At 44.6% G+C, this 16,275-nt stretch overlaps 1 protein-coding gene across 9 annotated transcripts in view; it reads left to right on the forward strand.

The window, feature by feature from the left end:
• Positions 1 to 16,275, forward strand: part of TOM1L2 (target of myb1 like 2 membrane trafficking protein) — a 111,841-nt gene that overhangs the window by 83,193 nt on the left and 12,373 nt on the right. For 3 of the 9 annotated variants that reach the window (XM_082260687.1, XM_082260688.1, XM_082260692.1), the window contains 3 exons: positions 32 to 107; positions 4,494 to 4,559; positions 14,900 to 14,959. In XM_082260687.1, coding sequence (XP_082116813.1) covers positions 32 to 107; positions 4,494 to 4,559; positions 14,900 to 14,959 — 202 coding nt within the window. The remainder of the gene's footprint in view (positions 1 to 31; positions 108 to 4,493; positions 4,560 to 14,899; positions 14,960 to 16,275) is intronic. The other 6 variants (XM_082260689.1, XM_082260690.1, XM_082260694.1 and 3 more) reach the window with 2 other exon arrangements.

Genomic DNA, 16,275 nt, shown 5'->3' on the forward strand with positions numbered 1-16,275 from the left:
CCTTTGTTTGTTCTTTTTTTTTCTGTGCCAGTGTAACCTACGAAGATCCTCAGGCTCTTGGAGGACTGGTATCGGCTCTGGATGTCCGGCAGCAGAACACAGTAGGGGTAAGTAGCCATGTCTCTTTGGCTCAGCTTGACTTACCTGTCCCAACACATCTGATAATGGGAAATAAATAAGGCCTCCTCGTACCTTTGTCAACTCCTAGCCAGTACAGTGAAAGTGTTTTTTGTGCGGATCCATTGTCTATGATTCATGTGTTACGTGATAATGGGGCCAGTGTGACAGTGTATTCTGATGTCTCAGGCAATGCTGTGTTCAGGGCAGGGGGTAACACTGGTCCTCCTGTACTGGGCTGGGCCAACATGGGGCTGGGGCATCAGGGGAATTTAATGTAGGCAGGAAAGGGGGTGATCAGTGTGATGATGGGGGGGGGGGGGGGGTCAGTTACAGGAATTGATCCCCCGGGCGTCTCTCCTTGCAGCAGCTGATGGGATGGAGAGGAGGAGAAGCCGGCTTTTAGCTGCTGCAGGGGGGAAGGCACAGGGGGAGCTGTACCTGTATTTTTGTATTTGCCCCCCTGCCTCGCTTATCATCCTCCATGTTCAGGATTTGATTCCCCCTGCTGTTTGGGCTCCCCTGTATTTTAGTCTATTTTCAGCAAAAATATTGTTTTAATATTTTTTTTTTCCCCAAAAGTTTTATTATTTTTTTATTGTGGGGGAAGAGCCCTGTCGGGTAGGCTGTATGGGGGGCGGTGCTTTCTAACAGCAGCCATGGTTCAGGGCGCACTATTCTCAGTCCTCAGCTGGTTTGCTCTGGGCCACTCAGAATTGATATTTTATTTGGTGGGTGGTCCTTGGAGGGTTGAAACTTTCCCTGACTTCTAAGGCAGGCCATAGATCATGCAATCTTCTTTCCGCTCACCGGCCAAATTTTGATCCATGTATGTATTAGGTGTTCCTGTTTTGCTCAGCTGTGCAATGCTGATTATTTCTCTTCACCCGCACATAAACCATTGAAATAACCAACAGTACTCAGCATTAGAGCTAGCAGGATTTCCGGGAAAGTTTTTATATTATGATTTAAAGTTTGTTTAGGCATTTTAATGACATTTTTAATTTATTTTATTCTTTTTTTGTGTTTTAACAAAGTTACAATGCATCTACACTCACCGGCCACCTTATTAGGTACACCTTGCTAGTACCGGGTTGGACCCCTTTTGCCTTCAGAACTGCCTTCATTCTTCGTGGCATACAAGGTGTTCATGGCAACAAGGTGTTGGAAACATTCCTCAGAGATTTTTGTCCATGGTGACATGATAACATCACACAGTTGTTGCAGATTTGTCAGCTGCACATCCATGATTTGAATCTTCCGTTCCACCACATCCCAAAGGTGCTCTATTGGATGAGATGTGGTGAGTGTGGAGGCCATTGGAGGACAGTGACCTGATCTGGTGAGTGTGGAGTCCATTGGAGGACAGTGACCTGATCTGGTGAGTGTGGAGTCCATTGGGGGACAGTGACCTGATCTGGTGAGTGTGGAGGCCATTGGAGTACAGTGACCTGATTTGGTGAGTGTGGAGGCCATTGGAGTACAGTGACCTCATTGTCATGGTGAAGAAACCAGTGGTGAGATGATTGGAGCTTTGTGACATGGTGCATTATCCTGCTGGTCGGAGCCATCAGAAGATAGGGACACTGTAGTCATAAAGGGATGGACATGGTCACCAACAATACTCAGGTAGGCCGTGGCATTTAAACGATGCTCAATTGGTACTAAGTGGCCCAAAGTGTGCCAAGAAAATATCCCCCACACCATTACACCGCCACCCTGAACCGTTGATACAAGGCAGGGTGGATCCAGGCTTTCATGTTGTTTACACCAAATTCTGACCCCACCATCTGAATGTCGCAGCTGAAACCGAGACTCATCAGATCAGGCAAGTTTTCCAATCTTCTATTGTCCAATTTTGGTGAGCCTGTGCCAATTGTAGCCTCAGTTTCCTCTTCTTAGCTGACAGGAGTGGCACCCGGTGTTGTGCGTTCAGAGATGGTATTCTGCATACCTTGGTTGTAACAAGTAGGTATTTGAGTTACTGTTGCTTTTTTATCATCTATGACCAGTCTGCCCATTCTCCTCTGACATCAACAAGGCATTTTCCTTCACACAACAGCCGCTCACTGGATATTTTCTCTTTTTTGGACCATTCTCTTTAAACCCGAGAGATGGTTGTGTGTGAAAATCCCAGCAGATCAGCAGTTTTTGAAATACTCAGACCTGCCCGTCTGACACCAACACCCATGCCACGTTCAAAGTCAATTAAATGCCCTTTCTTCCCCATGTGATTGGCTGATTAACAATTTGTGTTCCCAAACAATTGAACAGGTGTACCTAATAAAGTGGCCGGTGAGTGTACATACATGTGGAAATTTACATAAGGTCCAAGGTAAACAAAGTCCTAGAAATTTAGCAACCAGTAGAGCACCCTAGGACCGTCTATTATCATCCGTATATGTAATAAAATTTACCTAGGTATGTTAGTTGGGGGATGGGTGGAAAGGTAAGAATGGGTGGGGAGGGGGGTAAAGGTGTACAAAGTATTCTAGATCTGAGCTAAAATGTGAAAAAAAAACAGTAAGATTGTATTACATGAATATCTTGTGAGTACACATACAAAATCCCAGGAGCTGATTACAAATACTTGGCTGGCTTATGTTGGGGGGTGAATATCAGGATACTTTGATACAGATGCCATGACTTCTACCATGTTTCCCGGAAAATAAGACCAAGTCTTATATTAATTTTTGCACCAAAAGACACAGTAGGGCTTATTTTCGGGGTAGGTCTTATCATATAATGTGCTGTCTTCCCCTGCCTGTCAGGAACCCCCTGTGTGAACCTAGTAAAAGTGGTTCTATGTTATGTCCCCTAATAATGATTTTAGTGTATTTTTTGTGAAAATATTGTCTTGACATATTCAGGGGGGGCCCTGCCAGGTAGGTTGTACGGGGCCCCATGATTTCTAACAGCAGTCCTGGGTGGACTTCTACCTTTACAACTCACAGGGACTACGGTCAAAATATAAAATCATTTCCACTCTGCTCATATTAATCTGAACAGTTTTAAAGTTTATAAACTTACTTTGTGAAGCTCCCCACATATTTACTTCCTTGAATTCTGTGACTGGTAGTCGCTATACACAGTGAGCAGGCACTGCTGTGTCACGCATTTCACAGAGTCTGCCTTTTAACTACAGAGGGGCTGAGAGGAGGAGTTTTAGGAGGCGGAGTCAGTTCATGAAGAACTGCTTGCAGGAAGCAATGTACCATGGGATATGTAGTCCTTAGAAATTGAGGAGAAGCTGCAGAGCATGCAGGGAAGTTGTGGAAAGAGACAGCCAGCAGACAGGCAGAACTCCTAACAGGAGAGGGGATTTTTCAAGGAAGCTTCTATAGGATTGTGGTGTTATTACAGTGCTGATGTTGCAAAATTGAAGTATATGCTGTAACCATAGATTTCTTTCACTCTAGGGCAGTGATGGTGAACCTTGGCACCCCAGATGTTTTGTAACTACATTTCCCATGATGCTCCACTACACTGCAGAGTACAGGAGCATCATGGGAAATGTAGTTCCAAAACTTCTGGAGTGCCAAGGTTCGCCATCACTGCTCTAGGTTCACATCTCTGCATGTTTGCGTGGGCACGGCAGTTCATTCATTTCAATGGGCTGCCATGCCTGCATTTGCACAAAAAAAGGTGTATGCATCTTTTCAAAAATGCAGTATTTTTGACCAAGCGATTTCCCTGTGGTTCCCGTACACACAATGCGATTTTACATGAGTGGGGGTGCTATTCAGAATGAATGGCAGCCTGGCGCATTTCCGTAGAGCAGCGCATTTTTACTGCAGGCAGTTGCGGGTGTGAAAATCGCTACTGTTCCCGCAGCCACATGTAGAGGTGAGAACCTAGGGTTAAGTATGATTAATGATGCAGTATTCAGAGACAAAGGATGTTATGCAGCACAGTCCAGTAAGGAAAGACGTAGTCCCACTCCTCATTCTACCGTAATTTATAATCTATATTCCTCTATATAAAAAAAAATTGGGAACTTTTTGCAGAGCATAGCGAATGGTGCAGTAGGAGGAGCTGGGAACCCAGAAACAGAGATTTCACCGCAGGAGTCCAGCCAGGTGAAAAGTAAAAACTGGTGGGCGATGCAGCTTGCCAACATCTGTGCAAAACTGAAATATCAATTTTTGGTGAACTTTTATATTTTAATACTGTTATGACAATCCAAGCTTATAGCCTCATAGCAGGTTAGGCATACTGGGAGTTGTAGTTCTTTCGTTTCATCTGGCCACACTTGCTTCTAGAGGCTTCCAGCGCAGCTGTTTACTGTTTTTTTAATCTCTCTCTGTTTCTCTGCTGTCCCTTCTCTGTTCTCTCTGTTCCTTCTCTGTGCTGGGAACGGTCTGGGTTTCATCCAGAGGAGAGCGAGAGCTGGCAGCTCAAACTTGGAGCCCATAGACCAGTGGCTCATTACGCAAGGAATGGTGAGCGGTATACCAGGAGCCTAGTCCCCCCCCCCCCCCCTTCTCTCCTCTGCCCCTGTAACCACCTGACTCCTTCCTAGTCTGTTGCATTTTACTGACCAACAACATAGGCAGACAGTGTCAGGGTTGCAAACACCCCGTTGTCTGTCTGTGCTTTCCACTAATACATTTTTACACCATAACCTTTATGTAGATGAGCTGGCACACCTGACATCATGACATGACAGCTACTTAATGCTCATACCTGATTGCTCACTAGGGGATAGTGCACTTTCTTCTATGTGTAATGCAAAATCATTGGTGTGCAGTACCTACTGTTAGCCATCAGGTGGCACTAAAGGATTTAGTTTTGTAGGAAAATCATTAATTCCATTCTCTCCAAGTAACCGTATACCAGATAGATCTTATTTATTACAGGTACTTATATAGCACTGTCAATTTACACAGTGCTTTACATTTTATATATATATATATATATATATATATGTATATATATTTTTTTTTTTATATATATACACACAGTGGGTACGGAAAGTATTCAGACCCCCTTAAATTTTTCACTCTTTGTTATATTGCAGCCATTTGCTAAAATCATTTAAAGCGGAGTTCCACCCAAAAGTGGAACTTCCGCTTTAGGGAGTCCTGACCCCCCGACATGCCACATTTGGCATGTCATTTTTTGGGGGGGGGAGCGGGTACCTAGTTTTGACAGGTACCCGCTCCCACTTCCGCTCGGAGCGCCGCGGCGCCCTGAGCGGAAGTTCTCCTCTCCCCCTCCCTCCCTTCAATCTTCTGGGACACGTCAGAGGTCCCAGAAGATTGCCGGCCAATCACGGCGCGCAGCGCGACTCGCGCATGCGCAGTGGGTACCCGGCTGTGAAGCCGCAAACTGTAACAGCCGGGTGCCCACAGCAGTGATGCCGGCGCCGAGGGAGAGGATCGAGGCTTCCGGCGGCCGCATCGCTGGACCGTTGGACAGGTGAGTAAATGGCTGGAACTCCGCTTTAAGTTCATTCTTCTTCCTCATGAATGTACACATAGCACCCCATACTGACAGAAAAACACAGAATTGTTGACATTGTTGCAGATTTATTAAAAAAGAAAAACTGAAATATCACATGGTACTAAGTATTCAGACCCTTTGCTGTGACACTCATATATTTAACTCAGGTGCTTTCCATTTCTTCTGATCATCCTTGAGATGGTTCTACACCTTCATTTGAGTCCATCTGTGTTTGATTATACTGATTGGACTTGATTAGGAAAGCCACACACCTGTCTATATAAGACCTTCCAGATCACAATGCATGTCAGAGCAAATGAGAATCATGAGGTCAAAGGAACTGCCTGAAGAGCTCAGAGACAGAATTGTGGCAAGGCACAGATCTGGCCAAGGTTACAAAAAGATTTCTGCTGCACTTAAGGTTCCTAAGAGCACAGTGGCCTCCATAATCCTCAAATGGAAGACGTTTGGGAGGACCAGAACCCTTCCTAGAGCTGGCCGTCCGGCCAAACTGAGCTATCGGGGGAGAAGAGCCTTGGTGAGAGAGGTAAAGAAGAACTCAAAGATCACCGTGGCTGAGCTCCTGAGATGCAGTCAGGAGATGGGAGAAAGTTGTAGAAAGTCAACCATCACTGCAGCCCTCCACCAGTCGGGGCTTTATGGCAGAGTGGCCCGACGGAAGCCTCTCCTCAGTGTAAGACACATGAAAGCCCGCATGGAGTTTGCTAAAAAACACCTGAAGGACTCCAAGATGGTGAGAAATAAGATTCTCTGGTCTGATGAGACCAAAATAGAACTTTTTGGCCTTAATTCTAAGCGGTATGTGTGGAGAAAACCAGGCACTGCTCATCACCTGTCCAATACAGTCCCAACAGTGAAGCATGGTGGTGGCAGCATCATGCTGTGGGGGTGTTTTTCAGCTGCAGGGACAGGACGACTGGTTGCAATCGAGGGAAAGATGAATGCGGCCAAGTACAGGGATATCCTGGACAAAAACCTTCTCCAGAGTGCTCTGGACCTCAGACTGGGCCGAAGGTTTACCTTCCAACAAGACAATGACCCTAAGCACACAGCTAAAATAACGAAGGAGTGGCTTCACAACAACTCCGTGACTGTTCTTGAATGGCCCAGCCAGAGCCCTGACTTAAACTAGGGATGCACCGAATAATCGGCGGCCGAACATTATTCGGCCGAAAATAGGGAAAATGGCACTTTCGGTGTTCGGCCGAATAAATCAAAAGGCCGAATAATTTAAGCCGAACAATGTCTCTCACCTCATTGCGGCTCGCGGTCCTCTATTATGTCCTCTGCAGTAACCCTCTGATATGTATGCATTCTCTGTAGCTTCCGCCCTGACCGCGGCTCCCTTCCCGCTGGTGTCCTGTCCGGCCGCGTAGGGGGGTGTGACGTCACGCGCGCGTCCCGCCCCCTGCTCCTGACTGGCGGCTCCTTCACACTTGGTCCACGCCCCGCCCCCCCTGTTTGCGGCATTTGGCTCTGGCTGCAGTTATAGAGGTATGTGATGTGCAGCTGAGCACATTTGGGAGAGAAGAATACAGTTGCTGGCAGCTGCACAAGCATTAGTGTGCAGACTGCCATATGTTGTTGCCACAGTGCCCTATAAAGTGCCCCTTGACATAAAATGTGGCCATCAGCGTGCCCCTTATTTTATGCTAAGGGACATGCTGATGAGCATATTTTATGTTAAGGGGCACTCTGATGGGCATATTTCATTTTAAGGGGCACGCTAATAGGCATATTTTATGTTAAGAGCAATGCTGATTTAAATGTTTTGTTTTGCCCATCCAAATGCCCCCTAACATAAAATGTGCCCATCAGCGTGCCCCCTGACATAAAATGTGCCCATCAGAGTGCCCCCTAACATAAAATGTGCCCATCAGAGTGCCCCCTAACATAAAATGTGCCCATCAGAGTGCCCCCTAACATAAAATGAGCCCATCAGCGTGCCCCTTATTTTATGCTAAGGGACACGCTGATGAGCATATTTTATGTTAAGGGGCACTCTGATGAGCATATTTTATGTTAAGGGGCACGCTAATGGGCATATTTTATGTTAAAAAATGCGAAACACCGCGTTCGGTATTCGGCCTTCGGCCAAGCATTTTATTATTATTCGGCTTCGGCTTCGGCCAAGAATTTCATTTCGGTGCATCCCTAACTTAAACCCAATTGAGCATCTCTGGAGAGACCTAAAAATGGCTGTCCACCAACGTTTACCATCCAACCTGACAGAACTGGAGAGGATCTGCAAGGAGGAATGGCAGAGGATCCCCAAATCCAGGTGTGAAAGACTTGTTGCATCTTTCCCAAAAAGACTCCTGGCTGTATTAGATCAAAAGGGGGCTTCTACTAAATACTGAGCAAAGGGTCTGAATACTTAGGACCATGTGATATTTCAGTTTTTCTTTTTTAATAAATCTGCAACAATGTCAACAATTCTGTGTTTTTCTGTCAGTATGGGGTGCTATGTGTACACTCATGAGGAAGAAGAATGAACCTAAATGATTTTAGCAAATGGCTGCAATATAACAAAGAGTGAAAAATTTAAGGGGGTCTGAATACTTTCCGTACCCACTGTATGTATATATATATATATATATATATATAGAGAGAGATAGATAGATAGATTTATATTGTACATTCACATCTTTGGGGCACAGCACAAAATAATTACCGGCTCTGTATGTTATACTGAACCCCATTTATAAAGAAAGCCGCTTTTCTGATAAGACTTTACTAGGCTTTGTTTTTTTTGTTTTTGTTTTTTTTACTAGAATTGACTGTAAACCCCCTAAAAAGTATTTTTTTTTTTAAAAAGCAGAGACCCTGGAGAATAAAATGAGGGTAATTGCAATTGTTCTATGCGACGCTGCACCGATTCCCAAAAGTAGTTTCTGTACTATTGTTGGCGACTTCGGGGGGGGGGGGCGATTTCTATAGACTTCTGTGCAGGAACCCGCACACATATCTGTGAAATCGCCCCGAAATCGGACTGAAAATGGTAGCTTGAAATCGTGCGAGTTCAACTGAGCCCACATGATTTCAAAACGGCCTGGGCTCAAAGTCAGTACCAAGTACACAACTGCAGCAGAAGGTATGACCTGGATTTAACCACTTGTTTTTTTTTTTTTTCTAGCAGAGACCTTAGAGAATAAAATGGCGGTCGTTGCAATATTGTTTTTCACACAGTATTTGTGCAGCGGTCTTTCAAATGCAATTTTTTTCTGAAGAAATACACTTTCATGAATTAAGAAAAAAAAAAAAAACAGTAAAGTTAGTCCAATTGTTTTTGCATGAAAAAGATGATATAGATACCTTTATATGTAACGCTTTAAAATTGCACATACTTGTGGAATGGCGACAAACTATGGTACTTAAAAATCTCCATAGGCAAAACTTTAAAAAAAATGTAACAGTTACCAGTTTTGAGTTAGGGAGGAGGTCTATTGGTAGGATTTTTGCTCTAGCTGTAACGATTGTGGCGATATATAATGTGTGGTTTGAACACTGTTTACATATGAGGGCACGACTTACGTGTGTGTTCGCTTCTGCGCCTGAGCACAGAGGGATGGGGGCGCTTTAAAAAAAAAAATTCTTATTTATTTTATTTTATTGTTTTTTTTTATTTTTACACTGTACCTTTACATTTTTTTTATCACTTTAATTGCTATTACAAGGAATGTAAACATCCCTTGTGGCAGTAATTGGCAGTGACAGGTACTCTTTATGGAGGGATCTGGGGTCTAAAAGACCCCAAATCCCTCCTCTGCACTTAAAAGAATTTAAAACGCCAAGTTTGGCTGTTTTGAATATTATTTTTTTGTTGTTTAAATCTTTAAGGCTCTAGTAACCGAAAGTGATGTCATGACATTTTTCACCGGAGACCTGATCGGTCAACACCGTCCTGCCAGTGATCTAGGATGCTACATACGTTAGCCATACCACCAGTATCAATGGAATGAGCTCTCTCCCTCTTTCAAGTCTCAGGCGTGTGCAGTGCTCTCTTTCTTCCCTGCTGCAGCACCGCTGAGCTCAGCTGGTAACAGCGGGAGCACTGCTGGATGGCGTGATGGCGTCCACAATGACCTGGCTTACGTGTTTCGAGGGAGAACCCTCTTCCTCAGAGCCAAAATCACCACTGCTGTGGCGATTTTGGCTCTGAGGAAGACGAAACACGTAAGCCAGGTCATTGTGGACACCATCATGCCATCCAGCAGTATAGAAGTGTCCTGGAGGCGATTGGTTCCCATTATCTACATGCATGTATACATCTTACGTTTGTGAGTATAATGTATGCTACCTATTTGGATTTGAATAAACTTTTTTAGTGGTACGGCACAAGGTCGGTGCGCCCTTCTCTTGTTGTTGTCTTTCAGTGTTTTTTGGATACCCTTGGTCCTGAGGGGGACAACAAGACCGCCTTATCTGTGCTAAAAAGACCATTCAGATCACTCACCACCTTCCCGCATACCACTTGAGCACAGGAAAGATTCTGTTTCTTGGAATATTATTGCTTGTGGTCTGCCTGCAGCTGATCTGACTTACCATGTCTTTTTCTGTGTGTGGGGGTCGGTTGATAGACTGAGGGCTTTGCTTCCCCATGTAAGAGCAAGGAGAACAGAGGGCAGCACAAATCTGGTTAGATTAGCAGTCAGAGGCAGCAGTGCCTTAGATGATCTCACACTGCGGATATACAGCTATAAGGCTGTAGCCACAGGAAGAGCCCAGGCCGTCGCCTATCAGGGCGCACACTGCTATTTTTTCAGAAGAAATTCCAAACTAAACGTAAATCTTTTAGTCCCGGTTCACACTGGGGCAACTTGTCAGGCGACTTAGCTGCCTGACAAGTCATGCTCCATTCAGTGCTATTGGAACCGTTCTAATCAGAGCGACTCACATCGCTCCGACTTAGAAAAAGGTCCCTGCACTACTTTGGGGGGGCGACTTGCATTGACTTCTATTAGAGCTGGTTCACATTAGCGCGACACGACTCCTTACTACTTCGGGGGCGACTTGTGCATTACATTGCACCACGACTTCGGAGCGACTTGCAGGGACTTCACATAATGGAAGTCTATGCAAGTCGCTCCGAGGTCGCCCCGAAATAGTACAGGACCCTTTTTCTAAGTCGGAGCGACTTGTGTCGCTCCTATTAGAACGGGTCCTGTAGCGGTCAATGGACCGCAAGGGAGCGCGACTTGTCAGGCTGACAAGTCACCTGACAAGTCGTGCTAATGTGAACCGGCTCTTAGAGAAGTAGCATGCAAGCCCCGCTGAAGTCGCACTGCACGGGGCGGCTTCAGAGTCGGGCAACTTTGAAGCCGCCCCTATGTGAACCCAGCCTTAGAGTACTGCTTTGGCATGATTAACATTTCTTGATGTTCCCTATAACATAGCAAAACATCACTTTTTCAAATTAAATTTCACTTTAATTGAAGTGCTGTGTCCAATCAGTCCTCAGCTTGAGTGAGTGTTATAAATGCCCTTATCCGGGCATGGGTGGCAGCCACGCTATCACAGGAAGCAATGCAAAACCGATTACATCCCTTGTCTGTGTACAAGTTCAAATTCCCCGGTGACATGGCTTGTGTTTACACTGCTGGGAGCCGTATGATCCTACTGACCCCCCCTGTACCTGTCTAAAGTCCCTGACACGTGTGAAGTTTAATGGGACCTTGTAAAATCCATTGTGTTGGTATGATGGCCTCAGCACGCCACCTACTCTCCACCCTTCTGCCTGGTAGGCGTCATGCCCGGGTCGAAACAACAAAGCCAATTTATCAATTGTTTCTAACCTTTGGATTGAAAATTGTACATTTCAAAGCGCATGTATAGTCACTTTAAGGCAAAATGCGGGACCTAACTCTAACTTATATGAGCTCCCAGCTTCGAATATAGTGGGATTTAAGTACCCATTCACACCACAAAAACATCCTCCAGATCCGTTCCGGATACATTTCTGCATGCACATTTTTAACTTGTTTTTGATTCGTTTTTGGTGCATTTCTGGATGCATTCCAGATGCTTTTTTTCCCATTTTTTTCCCATTTTTTTCCCCACTCTTCTGGGGAGTTAGTGCATTTTTCATTCTTTTTACCAAGTCCCAGTACAGTTATGTGCAGGAAAAAAAGCAGCATCTTGTACTTTTTTCTCTGCAATTGAAACGCACTGCACTGGTGTGAAAAATGCCATTGTAACCCATAGAACCTACTTGTCATGCGTCTTTGGATGCAGAAAAAAAAGCACTGCACTGTATGTGGTGTGAACGGGTCCTATTGCCCACATGCCGCACATATCTGTGGCTTGGCAACTGATGTTTCTATGCTGAGAGTTTGCTCACTGCATGCTTCCAGCACAGAGACCCTACGGACTAAGAGCCGGTTCACATTAGTGCGATGACAGACATCGCATGTGATTCGCAGTGCACTGCTCTGAAAATCACATGCGATGTCTGTGCGATGCAAATTTAGCCATACAGATTGGCTGAATTTGCATCGCATTCGGGCCAAACTCGCACAGAACCCTTTTTTGGGGTCCGCACCAGAATCAGATCGCATGGGTGTTCACACCTATGCGATCCGATTAATGTTCAAACTGACAGTCCGCACTGCAATATGCGAACTGATCTGGGGGGTTTCCTTAACTCTGTATTGACACCCCCAGCGATTCGCATATGGCAGTGTGAACTGCCTGCGAGTTGAGTGTAATGCGGGAACCCGCAGTGGATTCGCAGGGTTCCCGCATCGCATATGTGTGAATAAGACTGGAAAGCCATTAAAGTTCATGCACATGTAAAGGCAGGCGTCCCAATACTTTTGGTAATATAATGTATTGTAATGATAAAATCAGTTAATGGAAGGAATAGCTAAAACAGCCAACACATTTTGGGGGTCCGAAAATTCCCCTTCATGGGGACTGGAATAATGAACATGGATTTATAGACTCAAAATTGGTCCTATAGAGAACTAGTCTATATAAAGATGTATTTAAAATAAATTTGGGCACCCAGATAATGCATGTGCCAATGTCGGTAGAAATGTAATCAATGCAGTCCATGACTATGATCTTCTGTACCAAGATACATGAATATTGTGTACAACCCCCTGGGGATGTAGCTGGAGCCCCATATCTAGTAACGTGACCACCACAGCCTCAGATCAGTGAAAGGCAGGATCTCATTGGCTGTAAGCTAGTAGTTCAAGACAAAAGAAGTTCCCCCAGCGTTTTTTAGCAGCGATGTATTAAGTCAAAAATGTTGTTGGTAAAAAAAAAATACATTTAATTGACAAATCATAAAAGGCTTAATGCCACATAAGATTAAAATCTGGTTACAGGAACAAAGGAATCATCCAACGGTTGATAACATCCATGCATGGCCGCTATAATAGAGCTGCCCAAACAATGATATGTCCCGACGAGTTTCGACCTTTTTAAAGTCACGGTCTTCTTCAGGGGATCTATTCTATGAAATATATGCATAACATTAGTGATGTGATCCACTCCATTAATATTTCTACATGTAAAGACAAAATAAGCATATGCAGGGCTTTTTTTCAGCGGGAACGCGGGGGAACGCAGTTCCGGCACCTCCAATGGGTGCTGGAGGGTCTACTGATGCTGGCTGCTGGGAGATCTATTGTTGCTGGAGGGGATATATTTTTGCATGGAAATCTATTGTTGCTGGTGGAGGATCTTTTGATACTGAGGGTTAATTGTTGCTAGAAGAGATCTACTGTTTAGGGACGGGTCCACTGTTGCTGGCTGCTAGGGAGTCTATTGATGTTGGCTGCTGGGAGATCTTTTGCTGCTGCTGGGGGGGTCTATTGCTGCTGGCTGTGGGGAATCTATTTTATTGCTTTTCTTGTTATCATAACCAAATTCCATACATTCCAATACAAAATTATACTTGGCCCTATATTCTCTAAAAGGGACTGTACTGGATGCTGGGTAGGGGGTGGAACCAAGGGTCAGTGCTCGGAGGTTGGAAGGGGTGGAACCAAGGGTTAGTTGGGTAGGGGGCGGAGACACAAAGTTACTTAGAAGGGGGAGTTCCTGCACCTATTCTCTGAGAAAAAAAGCCCTGAGCATATGTATATATAAATATAATTACCACTGGAAGATGAAACAGCAGCTTGTAACCAAAGGTGTTGATCCAGACAGTCCCTATGGGGTCCCACCTATTCGTGTAGTGTTCACGGGAAGATGGCTTGCGGGGAATCACCATTGTGGCATATGGAGGAAAGGAGAGAGAGATCTGATCCGGGAGTGCACGTAAATAAATATGTAGTTCATGCAATGAAAATTGAAATATGAAAATTGCATAAACTACATATTTATTCACGCAATTTAGCCAACCTGTGGGGAGTGCAGTCCGATCTCTCTTTTCCTCCATATGCCACAACAGTGATTCCCTGCAAGCCATCTTCCCGCCAACACTACGCAAATCTGTGGGACTCCATTAGGGGTCTGGATCCACACCTTTGGGTACAAGCTGCTGTTTCATCTTCCAGTGGTAATTATATTTATATATACATATACTCATTTTTATCTTTACATGTAGAAATATTAATGGAGTGGATCACATCACTAATGTTATGCATATATTTCATAGAATAGATCCCCTGAAGAAGACCGTGACTTTAAAAAGATTGAAACACGTCGGGGCATATCATTGTTTGGCAGTTCTATTATAACTGCCATGCATGGATGTTATCAACTGTTGGATGATTCCTTTGTTCCTGTAACCAGATTTTAATCTCATGTGGAATTAAGCCTTTTATGAATTGTCAATACAATTTTTTTGATTTAATACATCGCTGCTAAAAAAAACCTCTGGGGGGACTTCTTTTGTCTTGTTCTTTTCCATAGTGTGGGGTGTGCAGCATTTCTGGCTCCGCATGTCCCTTATTTCTGTCTCTGGGCCCCCTTGTCTCTCACAAGTGAACAGTAAATCAGGAGGGATCCGTGTTTCCCCAACATGCGTGTTCCTAACGAGTCCATTGTAACACGGGTGCCATGTTTGCTCGCTTCTTGGTTCATTTCCCACTCCGGCATCCATTGCATTTTCCCATCATTGTTCATTTCACATTACCATGCTGTTAACCCCTACCTGCCTCTCTATAATTTGATTTTAATTTTTGTTCATAAATTTTGTTTTAACTCCAGCACATTTTACACATTGTCACATATTATTTTGTTTTTGTTTTTTTTTGCATCTCGCTTCTTTTTTTATTTTTTTATTATTTTTTATTTTTTGGGCTGTTCCACCACTCCCTCATGCATGCGGATGTGTTTTGGCTTCACCTGCTTGCCGCAGATTCCCGTGGCACAGGCCTCAGACATGGATGACCTAGAGGAATGGCTCGGTACAGACGTGGTGAGATTCTTCTCTGCTATATGCTGTCTTCTAGATTCGCTTTGTGCTTAAGTAATCCTGCCCCCAATAATGCTGTCCTTAGGTGTAGTAACTGAAAATGTATTTATGGTTGTGTATCATTTCAGGTAAGGATGTGCCAAGGTGCTACGCTTTTATTATGGCTTATGCAGCCCATAGATTTGGCAATTTTGAGGCATTTCAAAGGGGAACTAAACCCTCCTATACTTTTCAGCCAAGGAAGCTGCCATCTTAGCTTCGGTTTGATCTGCAGGTGCCATGGTGCTGGATCAATTATGACTAGGGATCGACCGATTATCGGCAAAGCCAATATATCGAGGGCCGATATGCACTTTTCCCGATATATCGGAATCGGCCCCGGAGGTGACCAATATTGCCGATATTTTAGGAAAGTGCTTGTATCGGAGTGATGCCTGCAGCTAGAGGCTTCACCCCGGTATCGGCATCCATAGCCGACAGTCGGCTGTCTTGTAACAACAACCAATGCGGATGAGAAGCCGCTCGGCTGTCATTTCAAGGAGCGGGAGGGGGCGTGTTCCCCCTCCCGCCGCCTATCGCGGCTCGCCCGGGTCTCCCGTCCCACCAGAAGACCCGGGCAACCAGCCTGCAGGGCCACCGAAGACCCAATCAAAGCAGCATTCGGCTCTGATTGGGTCTCCATGTAAAAACCCGGAAGTGATGTCATGAGTGACATCACTTCCGGGTTCTGGCGCCAGATTAAAAAAAAATGACAGCATTCAAAACAGCCAGACTTTGCATTTTGAATGCTTTTAGGTGCAGAGGAGGGATTTGGGTTCTTTAAGACCCCCCAGATCCCTCCACAAGAGTACCTGTCAAAAATATATATATATATATATTTTTTAAATGTACAAAAATATCAGCGCATATTGGCCCATACCAATATGTATTGGCCAAAATATCGGTATCGGCAACGAAAAACCGATATTGGTTGATCACTAATTATGACACCAGCCATTTGATGGTTTGACAGTTTGGTTTACAGCACAAGTAAATAATTGTTAGCATTCCTGCCATACTGTGAATGGAACTGTTTTATGACGGGTTTAGTTCTGCTTCAAAACGTAACTAAACCCATCAATTTCATTGTTTCCCCAAACAATTACATTCAAGGCATACCATGAAAGATAACTATCACAAGTGCGTGTACACTCAACCTACAAATATCAAGCCATCAAATGACCGTTGTCATAGCTGATCACATGTGCAGCACTATGACACCTGCAGATCAATCCGAGGCTAAGATGGCAGCTTCCTTGGTTGTAAATGATAGAAGGGTT

Source organism: Pelophylax lessonae (assembly GCF_965119305.1).
Source record: "Pelophylax lessonae genome assembly, chromosome: 6".
NCBI classification, from domain to species: domain Eukaryota; kingdom Metazoa; phylum Chordata; class Amphibia; order Anura; family Ranidae; genus Pelophylax; species Pelophylax lessonae.